A 22832-nucleotide genomic window follows, 5' to 3' on the forward strand; every position below is an offset into this window, starting at 1 on the left:
TGTGTTTGGATCTGCAGGTTGTGATATGTCTGCTGCTGTAGTGCCGGATGTTTAGAACAGTGTAATACTGGTATAGTATGTGCATTGGAACCAGTAAGGGATTGCGCATTGGGCTGTTACACGAATGCTCAATCAAACGTGAAACTCACAATTTAGGAAATCAAAAGTGAAACTCAGTAAAATGATTCAGTGTCTCTCATTGCCACTCCCTCATCCTTGGTTTTTTTACTTAAGATTTTTTTCTTCCTGGCTGGTGTTTCTGGCTGCCTCATCCTTACCCACCGACAAACACACTTTGACACCTCAGTTGCAAAAGTTGCTTTTGAGCAGCTTTGATTTCCTTATTAACCAGGTGGTGCAATTTAATTTTACTGCCTCGCTGTTGCTGAGAAGATTCCTGTTTTCCTCTTCTGCAGTGTATTCTGTGCAGGTTGCTTGGTACGAGGGTATTTCCCATCTCAGCTCCAGGACAGCCAGGGTTGGTGCCTTCATTTCTCTCACAAGAACACTAGCACAGTTGTTAGTGCCATCTTTTTCCCCCTTTTTGTCTTTTATTATGTGCCCAGTGAGTGGTTTTGCCTCTTGCTCTGTTGGCTGTTTTTTTTAATGCTGTATGCAAGTAATGTCTTCACAGATTTTGGCAAGGCATTTCTTCACTCAGTTTTCTGTGGAAGCGAACTGGGTCTACAGCACATAGAGCTCAAAGTCTGTTGGTACAAAGTGAAACCATGCACCCAATTCCCTGTTGCTACACTTCTCCTTTTCCACTGCTGTCTAAAGCAGGCTGTGGCTTTAATTGTGCCCTCTGGGGGATGAACTGAGGTGCTAGGTAGTGGATTAGTTGTTTTGTGTGCAAGAGAGGCACATCTGTCAGGAAGGGAACATGACCTGGCTTCATGCAGACATTAGCAGAGGTCTTCATCTTGGTTCTTATGGATTTGGATGTCTCTGCAAGGTGTTAAGGCTTTACCAGGGTTATAGAGTTATTCGAGATGCATCTGTTTTTTGCACTGTTGCTTGTGCAGCAACACTAAACTTCCCCTCCACATTCCTCACAATCAGGATTGAGGAGGTCGTTGTAGCAGGAATTTAAATGGAAAGTCCAGGTATGCTCTGAGCTTATACAGGGCGAAAATGAAAATGAAGAGGGAAAAGGGTTGCTCAAGGTATTTCTTTAACTTGGAGTGGCGTGTCCCAGTGCCTGCAGTGAGTGTTAACTTGTCATGTCTGAACTAACCAGCTTTGGCTGAAGTTCAGAATTTGCTAATACTGCCCAGGTGGAAAGTGAATCTTGTCAGACTGGCTTACAGATGTGCTGGAGCCGAGACTGAGGTGGAGACGTTTTTCTGCACAGGGAAAGAGAGAGATTTGGATGAAAATTTGCACATATATATTTCATTCTTCTGGTAAGCTGAGTATGATGAGGATTGCACAGTGTATGAATGTATAAAAATGTGTGTATACATGATATACTGTGTAGCCTTTCAGTATGAGTAAAATCCTACAAAACTGTACAGTATGTGCATTAGAAAATGTATTTTATACAGGACCATACAGTGGTCTTTACATTTTCTGATCTTTAGCTAGATGTTCCTCATTCAAACATATATTTTAAAGTGACATTTACACTTTGAGTCTGATGTTTGAAATGGGGTTGGCGGTTTTATTGTCTCGTATTGAGATTTAGGGTAACAAGGAAGAGCCTAAGGGACATTGAGGTATCCTTTGGATTGTGAAATTTAGTAAATTTGTAACCTTTCTGATGGTCCTAAGTTAGATTCTAGACAGAGAATAATGTAGTACAGTGAAACACGCTTTTTACTTTTGGATTTTTTAAATATTTGTATAAGAACATTGAGGCAAGTTTGCTATTACCAGACAATAGTAACATGTGAGTATTAAGACTGTGCTGTTGACCTTGCTTATCAGTAGGTGATTAGAAAGTAGGTGTGCTAAGGAGACCTTAGAAAGTGACTCTTATACTTGATTATTCTTGTTTGTTCTCTCCCAGTTCTCTGGCCTTGGTGGCATGATTGTTTATCTCCAGCAAACAGAATTTTGTTTTACTTGATATAAAATCTGCAAGTTATGTGAGCTGAACGTTAACTTAAGCAGTGAACAAATTCCATCCTTTCTTTTAGTAATCAAAACAAAGATTACTGGAATTGGTGGAGTTTTCCTCTAAAACAGCCAGCTTTAGGAAAAAATTAACTCTGGAAAGTGTTAACAGATGATGAGGGTGATAAGAGATTTGTAATATTAAAACAACACTTTAAGAATGTGAGACGTTTTCTGAGAATTCATCTTATCCATTGAAATATAGGACAGTACTGTACAGGATAAACAGTGGTTAAACGTACTTGAATCTGGATATCCATTTCCTATGTAAGTCTCAGTCCTGATAGGGTTGTGGCTCAGCTGTAATTAGCTGCTTGTTGGCTTGTCAATGCAGTATGCATGGGTAGATATTGGTAAAGCCTTTAATTGCTATGGTGTCGATGTCATTGTGAGCCTTTGTATAGTACAGTATACTGTATAATGTTCAAGGACAGAGCTGTCTGCATTGCTCATTGTCTTGCATGCACTGCACGTATGCTGTGCTATGACAGTGGCATTGTTTGTTGAAATTATTGAGCTGGTTCTTTTTTTTGTAGTGAGATGGTTTCTGTACATAGCAGCCCTGTTCCTGCTTTGTTTTGTCATTTCTAATTATGTGCCTTTTTTTTCAATTCCTTCTTTCTGCTTAAAATTTAATTTTGCCATGAATACACTGTTTGGCAGGGGGAAAAACTACAGGGGGCTCATTAACACAAACCCGTGCAAGTGGCATTAACCACAGGGGCAGTGCAACAGCAATAGCCTTCCCCCTGGCATTTCCTGTATCAAAGACCCCCCTAATCAGGATTCTGTAGCACTAAATAAAGCCTTTATAAAAATAAGAGGAGTATCCACTTTTCAAGTGGATTTTCAAGTGATATTTAAAGTCTAGTGATATCAGTCTTCTACAACCTACCAGAAGCAGTAGTGTTTTTACTCACTGTTGTAGTTCATGCTTTGTCACAGCTGTATTACATATGTTAGATTATCTCTAGATATCTCAATTAAGGGTCTGTCATCAGTGAGAATGAATACAGGAACAATAGTAGAGATGCCCAAAACAATGTAATCTGAACTACAAGAAGGAAAAATGAAGTTAAAAATGAGATTTCATGAAAACATTGCTTTGGATAGTGGAGTTGCTCAGTGGAATTCAGACAGTGGGGTGATTATAGATTACAGTGTTACAAAACTAAAGGTCCATCACTATCTTTATTCCTGCTCTTGTATTCTACATACAATTTAATTGTAATTACGTTATGGAAGCCGTAGTCAAGTAAATCAAGGTGTTACAAACGTTAATAGGTGCTACCTATTCACTTAGCCTCTGTTTAATAATATACTGTATAGCTTAGGTCTTCACATTGTAGGGTTATACATGGGCAAATGGTTATCCTTTGGTAAAAAAGTATGCTTGATGATGCTTTTCAGAAGTATTCGTCCCCAGCACATCATTATGATTAGCCCCACAGAGACCTTTTTTTCTGATGCTGTTTTGTTGTCAGAGTACTGTAGTTATTTGAACCACTCTGGAATAGTGTGAGATACTGTAAGTAACAAAACCAATCAGCTGTGAAGTTGCTAGAAAGTGCAAAAGGCATAAATTGCTCCTTCAGTGTCTGTTCTCAGTGCTGTTTAAAGCCAAATCCTCAGGGGTTACAAACATATGGCCTATAAACCCCTAGCTGAGACAATGCTGCTTTGCTGGCATCCTGTATTTTTTAGATTATTATGTTGGCTGATGCAGATATTGATTTTTCGCATTAGGCAGGTACAGTAAGTCAGTCTTGGAGGTCATGACATCATCGTTTAAGGTGACCTACTACTCGTTCTAACACATGTTGTATGTACTAGGTCACTCCAGTTAATCAATCAGGGTGCAGTAGGAAACGTCTGTACAGTTTGAATTTTCTAACATAAATTCTGGGTGTTACAAATGACTTGCCCATTTCAGATCTAAGAGATATCCATGTGAGGGAAGCTCTGTAAGCGTAGGGTGGAAATTTGAGCCTGTACGTACTAACTAAAGGTTTCCAAAATGAAGGTCCTGAAAAATACAGTGAACATTTTCCTTTTGTTGCATTTCTTGTCCCAGATTAAATCAAAATTATGATCTACCCGGTGACATATTCTTTCCTTAGTGGCAGGTTTTCATTGCATTAAAGTAAGAGGCCTGGCAGATAAGTCGACTGTTGAGTTTGCAGTTTGTTAGTGGAGAAGGCAGTGGGCTGGCCCTTGGACTTCATGTGTGCTTTTATCATTTTTTAGGAAATGAAATGATGAAATGTGTGGGCTACCCTGGGGACAGTGACGAGAACAAACCTGTCAGCCTTGAGCCATAATCCCCTTTCAGTCAAAACTGTTATTTCTGCACTGCAACCTGTGTTGGCACTCACGATAGCTGATTTCTCAGTGGAAGTGGATGGAATCCAAGTTCGTTTCCTGTCTGCACATGAGGTTAGAAATCTCTGTTTTGTAAGGAAACCTTTGGCACTGTGTGATTGTTTTTTTTTCTTAAGTGTAGGTTCTTCCATAATTCAGATGGGACGTCCTCACTTAGAAACTGTGATGAATCTTCTCTGCTTCTGCCTGGGTGTTAGTCACTGTGTCTTGCAGCCACACATGCCATCATTTGAGCTACAGTAAGGGGAGAGAGAAATGAAAGCATGCCTGCAATTCTTTTATTGCTGCAGGAAGAGAACTTTCCACTGGGAGTAATTGAGTTGCTCACAGTCCCTTCTCTCCATGCAAGGACTGATTGCTTTGTGCGTGTGTGGGAAAGAAGCACTGTAATAGTGGCACTTTTCATTTTAATTGGGGGAGGTCTGAATGCACAGGTTTATTTCTAGTGTTAATATTGAGTGTGATCGGCACTGCCAGCTAATTAATAGCTGCAGGAGGCAGGAAGGGAGAGAGTGAGGTGGGAAATTTAAACTCTCCCCAGCATCTCTCTGCAGTGGAAACCATCGCTCAGATTGTCAGTCAGTGTTTCAAAGTTGTTTTTACCTGTTATTACTTCTTCATACATTCCAACACGCATAAGAGACCCATGATTTTTCTAGGGATCACAGCTTAGACTTTATTCTGTCTGTGGCAGAATGCACCCACCCAAGCCACTTGAAGTGTTTCTTGTAAGCAAGGTTGGTTATATGTGTATCCACGATTGTGTTTAAGTTCTCAGCTTGTTTTCCCAGTCTTCTGCATTTGTAATTAAAAACATCCCAAAGCAAGGGTTAGGACCAAACCTATTATCGATAAATACATTTTAAAAACCTGTAGGTTATTTTTTTATTATTGACAGAATATATTGTATTTATTCTGTAATTTAGGAACTAATTAGAACAGCCTAGAGTATGTAATACTGCTTAGTAAATATTTCGTGTTTTTCACTCATCTTTTTTCCATGCTATAGTACTGGAGTTGTTGAGCATAATTCCACAGAGCTGGGATTTCACAGAGTCCCAGAAGCATACAGTACCAATAGCCCATCATCTAACTTGTACTTAACAAAGAAAGGGATGCTATCTACAGTACCTTCTCTGACCATTAGGTGTATGTCCATGTCCAGCCACGTAATATATGCAGAGATCTCTTTCTGAAGGAAGCTGAGTGTGCCTACAGTAGATGTCTCAAGCATCTCTTGTTAGTGGTTTAGATGCCTTGATAATGTGAAATCTGAATAATCTGATTTTTCTTCAAATGTTTTTGTACATCAGAATCAAGCAGGAACTTCTGTTTCAAAAGGTTATTTCTGACTGCCAGTCTGAGGATAGAATGTGCATATCAGGACTGAAAGAAAAATAAATGTATATATAAAATGTTTTGTTTTTTTCATATTCCTTGTTAAATAAGGGAGGTCACACAGATAAGAAGTAAAACAGAAACACAAAGTAAGTAACTTCCTCTTGCTCTTTAACACTGTGCACACTGTTGGGAACCAAAACAGGAGCCCATGCCTGGCATCTCCCTTCAGGAGAAACGTGACTTTGTTCTTTCTGTGTGCTTTGGGAGAGGTGGTGGCAGGTTACAGTAACAGAGGTCAGCCGAGAGGACAGCAGACCCTTGGCAAGTTTGCAACAAGAACAGTAAAAAGACTTGGTGAATGGTGCTTTTCTGACCTCGCAGCTTTGACTGTGAGATCAACTTCATTTAAGAGTTTTCCTTGCTGCCCCTGTGGGTTTTAGAGCCTTTCAAGGCAAGAAAAGTATTTCTGGCATTTTCTGATGAGAAAGTAAGAAATGTGAATTTTTATCTTTGCGAGTTGTTAGGAAATACAGGGAGTGGAATGTGCACTTTTAGAATACGCTACATCCAGTAGCTGTGTCCCTGCTTGTGCTCTTGTTGTCATCTATTAGGTCATACGTGGCTCTGGCTGTAACCTAGGGCTGAAAAGAAGAATACATTTAGATGAAAGATTATCTATCTCGTATGAACTGCTTCTCAAGCAAAGAGAATGTCTGGCACATCTCCCTTGCTCCAGCCTCTGTTGCCTGTGTTACACATTTTGAAGTTTTTTTTTCTGTTTTTAAAGGTAGATTCATGTTTCTGGGAGATAAGACTTGTGAGGGAAGGTAACATTTTAAGTTACAGAGGTCATTTTTGACATGGTATTCATCAAGTGGTGTTGGACTGCATTAAACGTTGAGGATTTTTAATGGATTACCTGTTGTGATGTATCTATTAACCTGTAGGATATTGATACTGTTTGTATGAAGAGCATACAGGTCTACTTTGACCCAGGGCTGTGTACTACATAATTAACATTTTATTTTCTATGTTTGCATGTGAAATAAGTTCATGGCCTATACTATCTCATTGTCAACACATCCATAAATTACAAAAATAAAGTGACAGCAAAAACTATTTAGACAGCTGGGCAATAAAGCTTGTGTTTTGCCTTGATTTGATTAAATCTATAGAGTATATGAAAACGTGAAGTTTAAAAACTACAAAATATTGATGGCTCATTGGTTATGAGGGATAATGGCAAGACTGCATGATAACAGAAACGCGTCTGGTAAACAATGGAAAATGAACTTTGAGGGACTGTGGGAACATTGATAGAATGTGATGCAAGATGAGTAAATGTGAGATGTGCTAAGTTTTCTGGCAGCAGCTCATTGACCACATTTTTTTTTTGTTGAGATTCTGTCTGAATCTCTCCAGGTGGTGGGTGTTTTTAATCTGAATGTAGAACAAACTCCCAGAAGAGTGTTTTTAGTAATCTTTCTGATAAAATATCATCCGGCTGTCTATTAACTGAAAGCTTTTTACTCCAGTTAGGGATCGTTTTGATTCCTGTAATTGTTGGCTAGCTTTTTTAGCCTAATCCATATGAACGGTACTGTGACTTTGGGTCTTTCAGTGTAGGCTGTCATGAGCTGGAAATATCTTGGATAAGCAGCATTGTATAAAATCTTAAATGGATCAAACAGCTACAGTACATGTGGAGGTGGAGATTTTGCTTGTGTAAAGGAGATCGAGTGTGTCTCGCATGGTGCAACAGACTTTACTGTTGTGCTTTGCTCTCCCTGCTGCACATTAACACATAAAGCCTAATAAGTAACTCGTCCAGTTTTGAGCATGTCTGGTCCTTTGAGACATAATTAATCTGACACTTTACAGCTTGGTGTGTTTTGTCAGGGAACCTCTGAAGTTTCCACTGTTCTGCAGTAATTGGTGCCTGGGGAAAAGCCACAGTTTGCCAACACTGTCATTTGAAGCCTCAGTACCTGGACATCAGAGGTGTAGGTGACACACCAGCCAGACAACAAGTCTCAGGCTTTCTACAGTATATCTTCTTCGATTCTAACATCCCTCTGCCCTCGGCCTCCGCAAAGCCTGAGACCTTGTACAGCCCCTCACACCATATTTAGGCAGCCCCTAGTACATCCAGGCTGAGCAGTACTGTCATAATATACAATGCTTTTTCAAACATATTTTAAACCTTATTATTATCTAGGTCCTAATAGGCAGAAGGTGACCTGATGAAACAAATGGAAGAATTTATTTCAACATGTATTTATCCTCAAATGATGCAACATTCAATATTCATGTGTGGCAAAGTATATGAGCCTTTTAGATTCAATAACTAGTGACACCCCTTGAGCAGAGAACATTGTTTCAGATGTCTTATGGATCATCTGTGTGCTCTTTCACAAGCTTCATACAGGCAGCAGTGTTCTTTTTGAACAGTAGGGGATTTCTCCTTGCTATCCTTCCACGAACACCATTCTTGTCCAGTTGTTTTCTCATAGTTGAGTCATGCACAGTCAAATTAGCCAAGGTGAGAGTGGCCTGCAGTTTCTTGGATGATGCACTGAGATTCTTTGTAACTTTTCTCTGTAACTTTCTCAATTTGTAGACTGTCTCACACTGGATTGGTGAAGCCCCAAATCCTTAGAATTGATTTTGTAACTCTTTTGGGACTGATGAGCATCAACTTTTTCTGAGGTTTTTAGAGATTTCCTTAGATAGTGGCATGCCTTTTTCCCCCACACCTCTATGGTGAAGACCACACTCACAATATTTCTTTATTTAGGGTGAGGAGTTCTCAACTCAGCTTCCAGGATCAACTTAATTAATGTCCATCTGATTCTTTTTGAGCTAATGAAAGGCATTCACTTACTTTTTTACATTCCCTGAATCTACTAATTGTTTAATTCAGAAATCATTTTGTTTAAAGAGACATTTACTGTTAACCCTATTGGATATCATGGTAAAACTTTGACTTTTCCAAATTTATTTTTGGAATTCACATACTTTTTCTTGGCATTGTATTGCATTTGCCTCTGTTTATCTTTGACCACATGAAAATAAATTTAGTGATGTTTAACTGCTGTTGGTGGCAAAGTAATATAATTAGTCTGTGTCCTAATTTTAAAAAAAAGTATTTATATAACTTTTTTTTTTAAGCATGGATATTTGTAATCAATTTAAATGTCATTTTTTTTAAAGTTCAAGTGAACACATTTTTTGTTTTGGACCAAATACTTGCAACTGGTTATCATCTTTCTAGCAGAGGAACAGTGCTTTCTGTAAAAAACACAGACATGTTTGTGCTTTAAACTGGAGTGTCACAGTGTGTCACTTTTGTTAATTTATGTACCAAGCTGTTCTTTAGCCTGTTTCTCCAGAACTTTCTGTTTTCTTGAAAATGTGTTATGAGGGTATGTGAAGTAATTGTGAACTTTTTCATCACCTAGTGCTACATCGGAAATCTCCTTTCTGATGGAGTTCTGATAATTGGAGATGTATTTTGAGGATTATTTTTAGATATACTCTATAATGTGGTTATAGTATGTTAAGTATTGGCCTGCTTTTTTTTCAGAGACTCTTCTCATGTGCAATTCTTGGAATGTCAAGAAGGAAGACAATTTTAACATCTCAGAATGGTGTCAGTTAATATTACTATTAATGTGCACAGTGTTTTGTTGATTCAGTTAAATCCATCATAAAATGCTAAAAAGCACCATATGCATATTTCCTACCTGGATAGATAAGAGTCTACTTTCAGATGTGATTTGGCATGTGGTTATTCTACAAGACCAAAAGTGTTTTTTGTAGAATATTACCTCACAACTATAAAGATTCTGTCACAAGGAAACCAAAGATGTTGGGATCATTTTCCATACTGAAATAGACACTTTATATATAATATATATCACATATTTTATACATTATAAGTACATAGTCAAAGGCTTTAAAAAGGCTTCTTTACTTTCACAAAACCACAGTCTGATTTACCAAAGTGCTTTAGAAATTATGCATTCTCTGAGTGTTATTTGCTCACCAGCAAGATTTTTTGTTATGTGCAGTTCAATCAGGGTTAAGTGCTGTGACAAGTGAAGTATCCTGAGTGCTTGAAGGGTATACTTTTCTTTTAAAAAATAACCATTACTGAAAGCACTTTTCCCCATGATACATGGAAGGCCAGAGTGTGTTGATTTTATAAACCTTACCTCGGAGGTAGTTTTGCAAGTAGTTTCATGTGTTAGCTACAGTAGCATGTACAGTATAGTGGAGCAGCAGGCTATGAAAGCAAATTGAAAAGGTCTTGCTTAGCATTTATCACCTTCATCTTTAAGAAAAGAAGTTCTGTATAACTCTTGGTCAAATGAGAACTTTATATTTTTATGTTGCGTGTTGTCTGTTGGTTTTATTTTAAACAATTTTCACTATTATTTTTCCAATTCATATACTGTATATGCTAAAAAACACTCATTTGTTTTTAAACTCTGGGTCTGAATAGCTAATACCATAGAAAAAAACCTCATTATTGCATGTCGCTTGTTGCCACAGCTCTTAAGAGACTCGTTCTACTTACTGCTCCCAGCCACATGTACGCTAGAGGTCTCTCAATTGTACTGGGAAAGGGGGTTGCCCCTTAGAGAAGTTTTAGCTTCAGATTAACTGAACAACAGCCGTGCATACTGTACATTAAACATGCTGCCCTGAATGAAGTCTGGGACTGAACATGTCGAATCAGAGGCAAACGTCAGGAACTGCATTAACACAAGAATCACATCTGGATTTTTTCTTGAACTGAAATGCACCTTTGGCAACCACACTCACTTTCTCTTCCAAACCTTCCTGCCTTTATGTTTTTAGCTATTAATTTGCTCTTCACAAGCACTGTTGTGATCTATAGACAAAACCCAGCCTTATCACATCTGTGCATGAACAGCTTCTTGGCCCTAGGGACAACAGTAAAACCAGCAAGAAATGCCCCTTTGAGGAAATGCAAGGAAAAATAATTAGCTGAGTCTAAACAATTGCACTGAAATCTTTAAGAAGTCACTGCATTAGCTTTAATCTGAGAAAGCTTGGCAACATCCCTTTTGAGGTAGGGCTCTCATTATTTTCCTCTACTTGATCACCCAAGGGTTGTAAACTTCTAAAAGCCTTAATGAACCTGCAGCATTTACCTCTGCACAAGGTGCTGGTGTCCCAGGAGAGCAATAATTGAATCCCTGGAGAGAGGTGGTGTTTTGTGCCCAGCATTGCTCTTGTTGACTTGGGCAATCTATTTAAACTGATATCAGAAAAGGGTTCACCGTGTCTGCAAGGAAACAAGAGGCTTTAGTCTGAAGAGATTCGTAAGCTCAGTGAATTCGAGCAGAAACATGATAGAATTTTCTTAAGAGTGTGATTAGAACACAGTGCCCCAGATGTTCTGCAGCAATTTAATACGATTTTATTCACTGTCAGACATCTCCGTGTTACTCTGGCATACAGTACCAGTTAGTGATCTTAATCGCCATTCTTCTTCCACTCTGGGTAGTCTCAGGAGATTGGGATTGACCCTTCCTTGAGGTGTTACTTGAAATGCATCAAGAGTCAGCTGAGGTCTTTCCTCCTTGCACCTGACTTTGCATGCTTGGCTGCAGCTCCAGTTTATGGGCACCTACTGTATCAGGGGGATTCAGTTTAAGTCCTGATGGAGACCTTTTGATTCAATGATATGAGCCTGGTGATGATTACCCTGAGGTTAGGTTTTGGCTAGGCTCCTGACACCATGTTTCCTCGCAGAGTTTTTTAAATTTAGATTGTGGGATCACTTGTTCATACATAGTACCCTTATAGTGCTGTCCGTCAGTATGAGGTTGTTTGGGATCTGGACTCTGTAAGTGGGAGGTTGTGAGTTCAAGCCCTGGATGTATTCACTGCTCTAGTACCTTTGAGGGAGGTACTGTACCTTGTTCAGATTACTCTAGTAAAATATTGTGCTGTATAAATGGATATAAATCGAATTTACTTAAGTTAGAAATGACAGGCGGTTAAATCATATTCTGCTGAAAACAAAACAAACCCAATTAATAGAAGATGCTTTGGGATTGCTAATGCTAAGAAAAGGAAATATGCTGTAGTCAGCCTGCCTCTCTAACAATGCCTTTTGAGCTCAGTGCTCCTCTGAGAATTCAGTTCCCCTGCCATCTTGGAATAATACTTGTTTCTTGAGACATATAGGCAGGATTTTCACCAAACAGTAGGGAACCTGTGATGTACAGTACTATAGAAGTGAGAGCTTTGCTAGCAAAGGGATTTTCTATCAGAATTTGGTAATCAACACTGTTCAAGTTGTTGAGGACAGTAAATGCCTTCTGTGAAAGAAATCTTTGATTGTCCCAGATCACTAGCATCTCAGCCTTTGTTAACCATTTTGCTATATAACAGAATTGTGACTGAATAACATACAGTAACCTCTGATGATGTTGAATGGATTTTTATTTTGGAAAGATGGAATGCCTTGTTAAATTCAAAATGGATACATTCTGTATTATACTGTATGTATATTTCAATATAATACAATATAATATAAACCTGTGGGGGCTTAGTATATGTTAATAAGAAATTGCAATCCCCTGTAAATACACATTTAATTATAAGTGTTATGAATTATTAGCCTTTTACACTGCTTCATGATGGTTTACCAAGTGTTGGGTAGAAGATGTTACAGCAGCATTGATTCCAGTATAGCTGTATTATGAATGCAATGCTTTGGAGGTAACTGACTGAAGATAATATACTAAAACCAACATCTCATATTGAGCATTTGTATAGAAATAAGAAACACACTTTTCTGTGAATGTACAGACATGTGATTCAGTCTTAAAACGAAAAGATATTGTAGCCAAGTATTCTGTGCTTGTTTATGTCTCTTAAACACAACCATGGATGTACTGTATATAATGTCCCTTCTCAGAGTTTTTCCTTTTCGTTGCCAGAACCAGGTTCTGTCCGGCCTCTGGTACGTTGCTTTGAAAGATTTGTTTCTGCTCGACAGCATGCAGAGGAGCTTCGTAGGCTGTGTCCTATAACCACAGTCAATGCTGTTTGTTCTGAAAGCTCTCGCAAAGCTCAAGTATTTCTGACCTTGCCGGAGCATCACAAGAGAACTACAGTAGGATGTAATGTGTACTTTGTAAATTATCAGAATACCTCAGCAAATTCTGTCATATTTGCACAGCAACTGGTCTGTCTTAGTACATCTGGCCCTCAATGTTACTCCTATATTTAACCTAAAAGTAAACACTATTTTTACAAACAGCCGTATCCTGTTTATAACTTGGTCAACTCAGGTGTTACAGTTCATATTTAGAGGAAGATTACATGGTCAAGGTTTGAAGATGGAGTAAAGGGGCCACAAATTGTGCTCAGAAAGCGTGCCAAACTATTTTTCTCAAGTCCAAGAAAGCAGTTTTTTTACCCAGTGTCTCACAGGTGTCTTTGAGAGACTTTGCGGTTCACATCTGAACAAATCTCAGGTCATGGTTTAACAGCACAGAGAGGAAAGCCAGCCAAGCAGTAGCTGTGTCCCAGTTTAGTTCAGTCCATTTGAACACAAGCGGTCTTTTGACATTGTGTAACATCACAGCTAGTGGCACCTTAGTGACACGGCTGTGTCTCTCTGGGCTGTGCTGGCAAATCAGTGTCACTTTCAGTCCACTTCTCATCTAGGTTAGGGGTACTCATCTGTAATCACACGTGTATTTACAGTGGAATTTAAAGGCACAGAAAGCATTTCCAAGTAATTCAGTTCAGGAGAAGTAATATCAGTAGGTCTGTTTTTTTTATTGGCTTTATCTGATTCTGACTCTGTGGCTGACTCCACAGAAGCAACAGTCTGAGAGGGCATGCACCATGCAAAACATAACCAATCTATCAGTCAATAAATATTCTACGTTCTTCTTTTTTTGCTTTTGCAGAAAAAACGAGATACACAAGCCTGAGTTAAGGGCAGCACTCATAATTCCATTTCTAGTGCTTCCGAATCGGTTTAGGCTTTCACCTCAACCAAAGTATATTTCAAACCAATGCATGGTTCACATGGAGAGTCATAATTGTATGCAAGCCAGGTTCCTCCAAAATGTCTGGGTGGGGTTTTAGTTAGTCTGATGTTTCCAAGACCATTTTCAAACCTCTAATTTTACAACCAGCTTGTGTGGGAGTCTGTAGCAGCTGAAGGATTTGTGAAGCATTTCCTGTTGTGAAAGGTACGTTTCGTTATTCGGACTCTGGCTTAAGAAATATTTGTGTTGGTTTAGAAGCACATTAATCCACGACTGTGTGAAGACCTTGCCAAACAGGCAGGTCTTGTTCTTATCAGTGTTGGGTTTAGGACTTGCAGCTCGAGAATAATACTGCTTTTGAAAGCCACAGTGTATAGTAGCAGTCACAGAATACTGAGTGGCTCTTTATATTCAGTTCTGCTTTTTCTGTGCTCATTTTTGAGAAATGGTAATTGACTTTAAAACTCTTTTTTTTTGCTTTGTTTTGTAGAGACATAAAAGCACCGGCTTAAAACACAGGCTCTCAGCTCTGATACTTTATTTTCCCCTTGGTATTTTATAGCATGTTAGTGTTACATTTTCCTTCAGAAGGATACGTTAAAAAAATAGCACAGTTCTGTCCTGGGGAATTTTTTTTTCAATAAACTTCAAGTTCTCGTACTTTTGAGGTGCTCTTAATTTTGATAATTAAAAAAACTCCCAGACAAGCTAGCTGGGCTAAATAGCCTCCTCTAGTTTGTCATTTTATGTTCTTCTCTTCTTAACAGCATGCTAAATGATAATGTAGCCAAGCCAATTCTTTCAATCGGGTTGTGCACATTTCTAATGTTGCATCACAATATTTTTTTTTATTGTATACGCTTACTTCAGTGAAAATAAACTGCAGTATTATAATGAACTTTGATGAGTACATTCAAATTACTGATTCAAGTAGTGACAAAATACTTCATTACTCCTTTGCCGCGGGCTGTTTAAAAAGCATAGTCTACAGCCAAGTACAGTATGTGATTTTTTTATTTAAGGGTAAAAAAGCACATCTGAGGTTGAGTGAGGACAGATGGTGGTATTTAATATTAGGTTTGTAAGCCATGAAAACCATAGGAATGCACTTTGCCTAAAGGAAACTGACATTTATATTTTTAAACCAGCCAAACAGAAGGGGTTTAGATTTATTAAGTTACACTACCTAATAGTTACAAGTGGCCAGCCGTTTGGAGATGATGGGACATTGCAACCTACAGGCATGACGTGCAAGCTGCAGCAGAGGGGTCAGCATGATGGAAACTGTTCTGTTGTGTGGAAGAACTGTTGTATGCAAACTCACCTACGATTGTATACGTATTTAATATTCAAAAACTTGCATTGTCACAGGCAATGTGGGCAAAAACAAATATCCCAGATCTGAGGGCCCCATTTTGATGCTATGTACAGTACTAAAACCAGGCTTTTAATGGTTAGTCTTCAGATCCGTGACCCTCATTGCACAGACAAGGTTTCCTTTCATGATATGTGTTTTATGGTATGTGCAATAATCAAGAGTAAGCTTGGGATTTGTCCCTGAAGACCTTAGCTCTGGGATATTAGCTTCCATTATTTTGTTTGTTTTTACTATAGTGGACAGGATAACGAGTTTCAGAGCTCAGTATTTGTGTTTGTCATCTGCACTGAAGCAGCTATTGCTCCATATCCCAGAGGCCTTTGTGTTTAAGACCTGCTGTAACTGACCTACTGTATTACTTCACTCAGGCCTTTCTAATGTGCAAGGTGTGAAATGAACTGCAAATTATAAGAGATAATCTACTTTGATAGGCAATTTGAATTTTTTTGGCCTGAGCCTCTTATATAGTATATGGAGATTAAGCCATAGTGCTGTTAACATTCATTGGAATAGAACTGGGATTTTATTTAACTGTCTGCAAAACGGTCTATTGTGCTCTCGTGTGACTTGCAGGCAAGTTCATAGCAAAGGTATCTTGTGCCAGACTCCAGCCTGGGATATAAACTTGTCTCTTCACTGACTAGAGGAAGAAGAATTTGGTATAGCCAATGTTCCAAAATCCCAGCATATATTGGCTGTAGAGGTGGATTACTCACTGCGGTTTCCTGCGAGTCTTGTAAGTCTTTCATCCTTATCAGCACAGTTCTGTCGTTGCATATAATATTTATGAACTTGCTACTCAGAACGTTTTGTCAGTTGATGCATTTTCATTTGTGTGCTGCTAACCCGCTTTCATGCTGAGTAATTTTTTACAGTATGTATTGCGAGGTTGATTTTCACAAATAGGCAGGCTGGTCTGTTTTACCTGCTACTGCGTTTCCTGTCAGAATTTCATTGCAGCTCACTGATAGAAAAAACAAGCAGAAGCTTTGCCAAAGCTGTGCACTGGGGTGTTTAAGGTCATGTCCACAATCTACATTTCTAACTGTTTAAGTCTATCAAGACAACTGAGCTTTAAGATGTGACCCTTAAAGATGTGAAGTTGTACTGTATGAAGTTTGATTCTTACTTTAGGGTCCCCACTAAAAACATTGCAGAGTAAATTTATCCTACTGCATGTCTTACAAGTATTTTAATTTAAAGAGAGATTTTGAAGTGGTTTTTTTTTCAAGTAAAAGCTTGGTAAAGTTTCATTTCAAGTGACATTTTTTTGACAAATCACATGTATTCCATTAGACTTGCTTAGGCTGTTGCAAACCTATATGACATTATATGATATTATTGTCTGCTCACACTCTTCTCCTACACTTTTTTTCATTTAAAATATTTGCTGTTACTCCTCTACCCTGTTGAAACAGATGAATGCAATGCATGAATGAGCAGATCAGTGAAGAGTATCACAGCGAATAGCAAGCACTTATGTAATACGCTGTGCTGAGGATACATCCGACGTAGCTTTCAGGAAAATCAGAATACCTGTAATTAGCCTCCTCTTCTCTTTGTTGAAGATAATTAGGGTCCTTTTGCAGAATGCAGAAGCGGAATGCTTTGGAATGATCTTCCTTTCCTGACAGTGTCCCTCTTTCCCATGTCATCCTGCCTGTCAAATACATGCTAATGAAGATCGAGCTCAAGCCGGGTAATGGAGCAGAGCAATGCTTAAACATCTTCCAGGGCTTCACAGAAAGTGGCATAGGAAAGCAGCACTGTGCTTGTGGAAAAATATCAATTTTAGGAAAAGCGGTTGGGAGGCCAAATCACAGGGGTAGTGAGGAGCTTTTCTAATGTTACTGTACATTCACAACATTTCTCATTGGCTGCATGGTGAAGAGACTTTAGTTTAACTAAATTTGCTTCAGAAATAAAAAGACATCCTATAACTTCTATTGCACCTTGAATGTGTCTTTTTATATCTTTTTCTGCAGAAAGTACAGTAGATGTATAACTCATGCTTCTTTCTGTGCCTTACAGTAACTTAAAAAGTTCCCTTATTTTTCCCCCTATTTTCACATAGTTTTACATTATAAACTTTTTTCTCTTCTAAGATGAGCCCTTAAGAATTTAACTCCAAAGTAAGTAAAAACCAAATGTCAAGCATTACATCCAAATACAGTATACTGTATTCAGAACTGATTTCTTTATTTCATATCCCACAGTTCGATGTGAATTTTAGGAAGCCTAGACATAGATCTGACTTCTTATTCAACAGTATTCCTAGGCTGGTTAAGATTTGCTGTCTGGTGTCAGCATCAAGTTTTTTTCTTTCACAAAAAGTTCCTTAAGTTATTTCACAGCTGCTCATGGCATCCATTTGCAAATAAATCTTTCTTCATTAAAGTTGGACCAGAGTTTCAGCCAGGTAATCAAATTCTATTCCCAGCTAAACTTTGCTGGAAGCAGTTGGGGGCTCATAATTGATCAGCAGCTCATTCAATAACGTCATTTCTCTATAACAGACGATTTCTGGGAAAAAATGACAGGATAGTGAGAGGAGTGTAATGTTTTTTCAGCTGTGGTAAGACACAGCAGTTAGACCTTTCTTCCCGAGAGAGAATGACATTTGCTTTTCAGAAATGTGTTTCATCTGAAATTTTCAAATTAATCTCAGAGCATCTTTCACATACACAGTATGACTTGATCACAAGTGTTGTAACCTGCTGTGCTTCTTCACAATTGTCATTATTTAACGTGGGGGATGAGACTGGATGCTGTTTGCATAGGCCATGGTTGTTTTGAGAATTGTTTTGTAAGAATTTCAACATACAGAAATTGCAACATGCCACATGTACAGTATGCGTTTATACAAATAACGAGCAGTGCCCATTTCCCCTCAGCAATTTGTAAGCACCAATCTCCTTAATTAGTGATTCCTGGTAATGTAGTTACACTCCAACGAACATTCCTGCTTGTTAGGCTTCCTTCTTGTCACAGAATGAATGAAGCATCCAGCAAAAGTTGTATAGAAGCCAAGAAGATTTGGAAACTTTAGCTAAATGTAAGTGTTCTAAAAAACAAATGTCCTTTCTTTTTTAACGTTAGGCTGAAAATGACCAGCTAAAGCCATACATGAGCGTAAATGTACCAGATGAAAGAGAAGAATGACAGTCTGATGTCTGAGGCAAGTATGAGTCTTGTAAAACACTTTTAAACTTGAAGTTGTAAGGAGTGTACTCTAGATTGCTGTGTACGTGTACTACTACTCTAGTAACAGATTTCATGTTGTCAGTCAGTTGTGCTGAAAATGGTAACAGGGTGACAACAGTTAGCTTTAAAAAAGACGTTACTGGACTTGTCTATTTACCGAACCATTCAGCTGTCCTGCATTTTCTAAAAATGTGATGATACTCAGTAAACTAATTAAAAGCCTGATGGTTACATACAAATTGCCAGACGTTGTGGTATCAGGAAAAGAAGACACCTCATCCCTTAGAGTGTGCACAGCACTCACATGTCAAACTTGGAAGTTAATTTCCAATATTGAAATGTACCAAAAAACCCAACAAAGAATAAAAACAACAGGAAACAAATATATTACAGTTATGAGGCTCCTGAGTCCATTGAGTGCTCCTATCCTTATAAGATTAATTGAAAAATTAAGTGCCTACATGTTTTGACTAAAGGGAATGTATCCCAGGACTGAACCCAATGGAAAGGGACAGAAACAGGAAAAAAAACTCTTTGTCTCTGTAAGTGCTTATGGTAAAGAAGTATTTTATTTATTTCACCTGTGTTTCTAGATATAAGAATCTAAAGTGTGTGTACAGGTAGCTCTTCACTGTTTTCTGAGCTGAGACTTCCACGGGCACAGATCACGAGTGAGATCACAGAGTCTGAGGGGACATTTCTGTACAATTACAGAATTTCTCAAGAAGCACAGGTGAAGGTCTTAGAGCCTTTATCCAGGTTATCTTCTGTTGATTTTCCCAGTTTTCCCCACCCTTTTTTTAATATCATTGCAGGGGGCGTTAGAAGCTTAAATTCCAGACAGGAAATTACTCTCGTTGGCTCTGTGACAGAACTCTTCCCGACGCTCTGGACCTCCGATCGGACTAGTCCTAATTTTAGTTTGTTAACATTTAAAATGAAAAAAAATATGCCTAAAAGGTTGTTTTTTCTTATTGTTTAGAGGCAGAAATCCCAGCTAGTTCCAACATGGAATTTGTTAGTCTCTCGTAATCACCCATGAAAATAACTTGACCTAGTTGCAGATTTATACAGGAATTTATTTATATACAGTAGGAAATCTAACCTTTTACACAAGCCATGGATAAAATTACTTAAGCAGATTTCTTCACTTTTTAAAGAATAATATTAAGAAATAATCCTATAAAGTACTTTCTTAAAACCTATGTTTTGGAATCGCAGTGTAATGTACTTCATTAAAAAAACTGTGCCCGAAGAGAGATTTGAAAAGTACTGAAATTTGCTTTGAGTATCATGATTATAACTATAAACATGTAAATACAATCCTTTGTACTCAACTCATTTTCAGTAATTTCTAGTTTGCAGAAAACAAGATTTACTTTTTTTTAACTTTATTTGTATTTTTTCTTTCTATTCATGGCACCAGAGCACCAGCTGTCACTTTAACTCCAGGCTTTAGCAGTAAGGGCAGAGATCGCCATGACCTGTCTGCTGAAGAGCCTTTAAAAAGAGAAAAGTGCCGTTTGGAGCTTATTGTTCCACTAATTGGCATTCATTGCATCAGGTAGAAGGAGCAAATCATCAAATTCTATGACAATGATGGTAAAATATACAGTGTGTAACAGTGTGTGAAGAACTCTATGCAGGTCGGGGAGTGGACGAGTCCAGTAGGGCAAGGCGAAGACGGAGTCGGTTATGCAGGCAGGGTCGTTTCCAGGAGGCTTGAAGAAAAAAAGGGATCGCCAAGGTTTTGAAGAGCTCGGGGAAACAGTAGACTGTTTAATACCAAGCGGTGAAGTGAAGGTTGAGGAGGTTGAAATAGCAGGTGCGGTGAGATGCGAGAGACGTGCTGGGATGATTAGCTTGTGCGTTGTCGTTTTCGGGACTTGGATCGGGCCGGTGTCTGATTGACAGGGGTCGTGGGAATGCGCCGGCCTTTATCCGAATTATGCAGTTGAGCGCCCTACAAATGTATTGGGGTAGTGATTTCTAAAATGCGATTTTCACTTTGAACTTGTGTTCGTTTCTCTTGTAAAAACAATGACAATAATTACAACCCCTTAGTAGTGTATTTTCAATAAAGTCATTCAGTTCTATTCTCTTGAGTCCATTTAACAAACCGATATAGTTTTTAACATTGCTTAGTGATGTATTTTGTGTAGAATCTTGTACAAGGTTTTGTTGTTCTTTGCATCCAGGTGCTTTTGGTTGAAGCTCTCCATGTCCATGAGGTATTCAGTGGCATTCGTGCATACTGTTGATTTCACAGATGAAATCTGGCCTGTCTAGGGCTGGAGTTCCTAGTTCAGTTTACTTGAAATGCTCATCTGTTGCCTTGGTTTTGACTCTTGTCAAGAGAAGATGCCTTCTGTATTAGTAGTGTCAGTGCTGATCTTTATCATTTTGGTCTGCACCATCTTCCTTCTTTTGAAGATCTGAAAATTTTCCCTGTATCTTTGCAGATTTTCCTTATGATGACATTTGCCTACTGTAGCTATCTCCTTTCATATCGTGCAATCTTGAAGTTGTCTAAGATGTGTAAGTGTCAGGATCCTCTTGCTTTTAGCTCCTATCCTGCATCCTGGTATTTTGGCCAATATCATCCTGCTGGAATCTTGGCTTTTATATAGTCTTGCTTTTCACAAAAGCCGAGTGTTCCAGTCATCTTATTAACTTGCTGACAAACTCAGGAGGACCAAAAGTCATCTGCAAGATCTCAAGTATACAACAGAATGCTTAAATGCACGCCATGCTACCGGGTTTTTGTAATGAGAAAAGTGTAGCTTTGCTTTGAGGCATATATTATAGAAGCTTGTAATTATTTTGAAAAGCAAGAAAGCAACATGGAACTATAATTAGGAAGATTAAAAGGGACACTTGATTGTCATTCATTTAAATTCTCATGTACTGTAATTTTATTATATTTTTAGAGAAATGTTTGTCTTATAATTAGAAAATGAGTTAGAAAACTTCCATCTTCATTGGAACATCAATGCGAATGTGGTGATTGTCAGATCCGGTCTATTTGGAAGGGTTGCTCACAGTTTGTACAGCAAACACAGCCCAGTGTGATAGACATGACTGCAGAGGAGCAAATGCAGTGCTGAAACAGCACATGTGGAGCTATGCTGTGTGACGTGGCCAATGGTAATGAAGAAGAAAGTTGCAGACTGTGAGGAGATCAAGAGTCTTCAACAAGCCCGTTTTTCACTTGAGCACTCTGGACATTGTGCAGTTTGATGTTTCATTCAACACATCAATTGTTGATGTTTTTAATATAGCCCTAAAATATAGCCCTAAAATGTTCCTGTGATATATAGGCTTAGCGTCTAAAGTAGATAGTTTCTGAAAAAAAAACTTCTTGAAACTACATATACAGTAAATGCTGGTTTTACAGTTTCCAGTGCTATCAGCATGTTTAAAGTCTAGACCCAATGAAGACAAAACATCCTTGAGAGGAATGAATGGCCTTAAATTTCCAGAATCAACAAACCATCGAGAACCAGGGTTCCTTTGGTTACAGTTGAAATGAGAGTCATATTCAATGCACTGTTTTAAAGATCAGAGAATAGCGCTCTTTAGGAAACCTGCTGTCCTGATACTTTTATTAAAAGGGTTTGATGTGTTTCTGAGAGTGATAAATTGCTGCGGTAGGACTGTGTATAAGTATGATTGCCAATTGTGTCCTGACTTTTTCCTAACAGAATATATGACTCACTGTAAGATTGATTTTTGGAAGCACTACAAAGCACTGTGAGGGTAAGCACTAATGGCAGTGTTTCAAAATGCTCTTTCTTCAATTATGATTTCCCGTTAGGATTTAAGGGGAAAAGATAAGAATTCCATTGAGTATTAATTTGATGTATTATAGCATTTTGCAACTAAGATGCTGCTCTATCACCCCTTGTTAGGTTTGGGCCATTTCAGGTTTTTGGCCTTCATTTTAAAGCATTTGCATGTATTGTATATTTGTTCATTTTTTCCTTTCAAGAGTCTATAGCTTCTAAAAGCTGAAATGCCTCAGACTGCTATAGATAAGAGTCTTAGCTGTTTTGAGTACCCTATACTGTATGATTTCCTTTCCTATAACTATATCCTATACTACTATAACTACGACTATAGCTAATGTTACTGTATATACCTCTGATATAAACGTGCTATAGGTCACATAGCAGTGCTCGGTGCAAAAGCCCAGGAGTATGAAGCATTGATGCGGCTGTATTGCTACTGGCCTACTCCACCCTATGGACATGACTGCATATGCGGCTGTTAGCAGCTCAGTGTTTCCAGTGTGACTGGGATCTCAGTCAAGCAGTCAGTCAGCGCCTCGTCCTCTCAATACTGTTGCGTTCAGAGAGAAC

The 22832-nt window shown here is 38.5% G+C and overlaps 1 protein-coding gene across 3 annotated transcripts in view; it reads left to right on the plus strand.

The window, feature by feature from the left end:
• The window catches only part of osbpl5 (oxysterol binding protein-like 5), a 77955-nt gene that overhangs the window by 9579 nt on the left and 45544 nt on the right, over positions 1–22832 (plus strand). Inside the window, exons 1-2 of one of the 3 annotated variants that reach the window (XM_088934696.1) lie at positions 4441–4554; positions 18367–18445. The exons of 1 other annotated variant lie outside the window; for it this stretch is intronic. In XM_088934696.1, coding sequence (XP_088790822.1) covers positions 18404–18445 — 42 coding nt within the window. In that variant the 5' untranslated portion in view covers positions 4441–4554; positions 18367–18403. Of the gene's footprint in view, positions 1–4440; positions 4555–18366; positions 18446–22832 lie in introns of those variants that run through there. One more of the 3 variants, XM_088934695.1, reaches the window with a different exon arrangement.

Source organism: Atractosteus spatula, chromosome 16 (genome assembly GCF_055471065.1).
Source record: "Atractosteus spatula isolate fAtrSpa1 chromosome 16, fAtrSpa1.hap1, whole genome shotgun sequence".
In the NCBI taxonomy this organism is placed as follows: Eukaryota; Metazoa; Chordata; class Actinopteri; order Semionotiformes; family Lepisosteidae; genus Atractosteus; species Atractosteus spatula.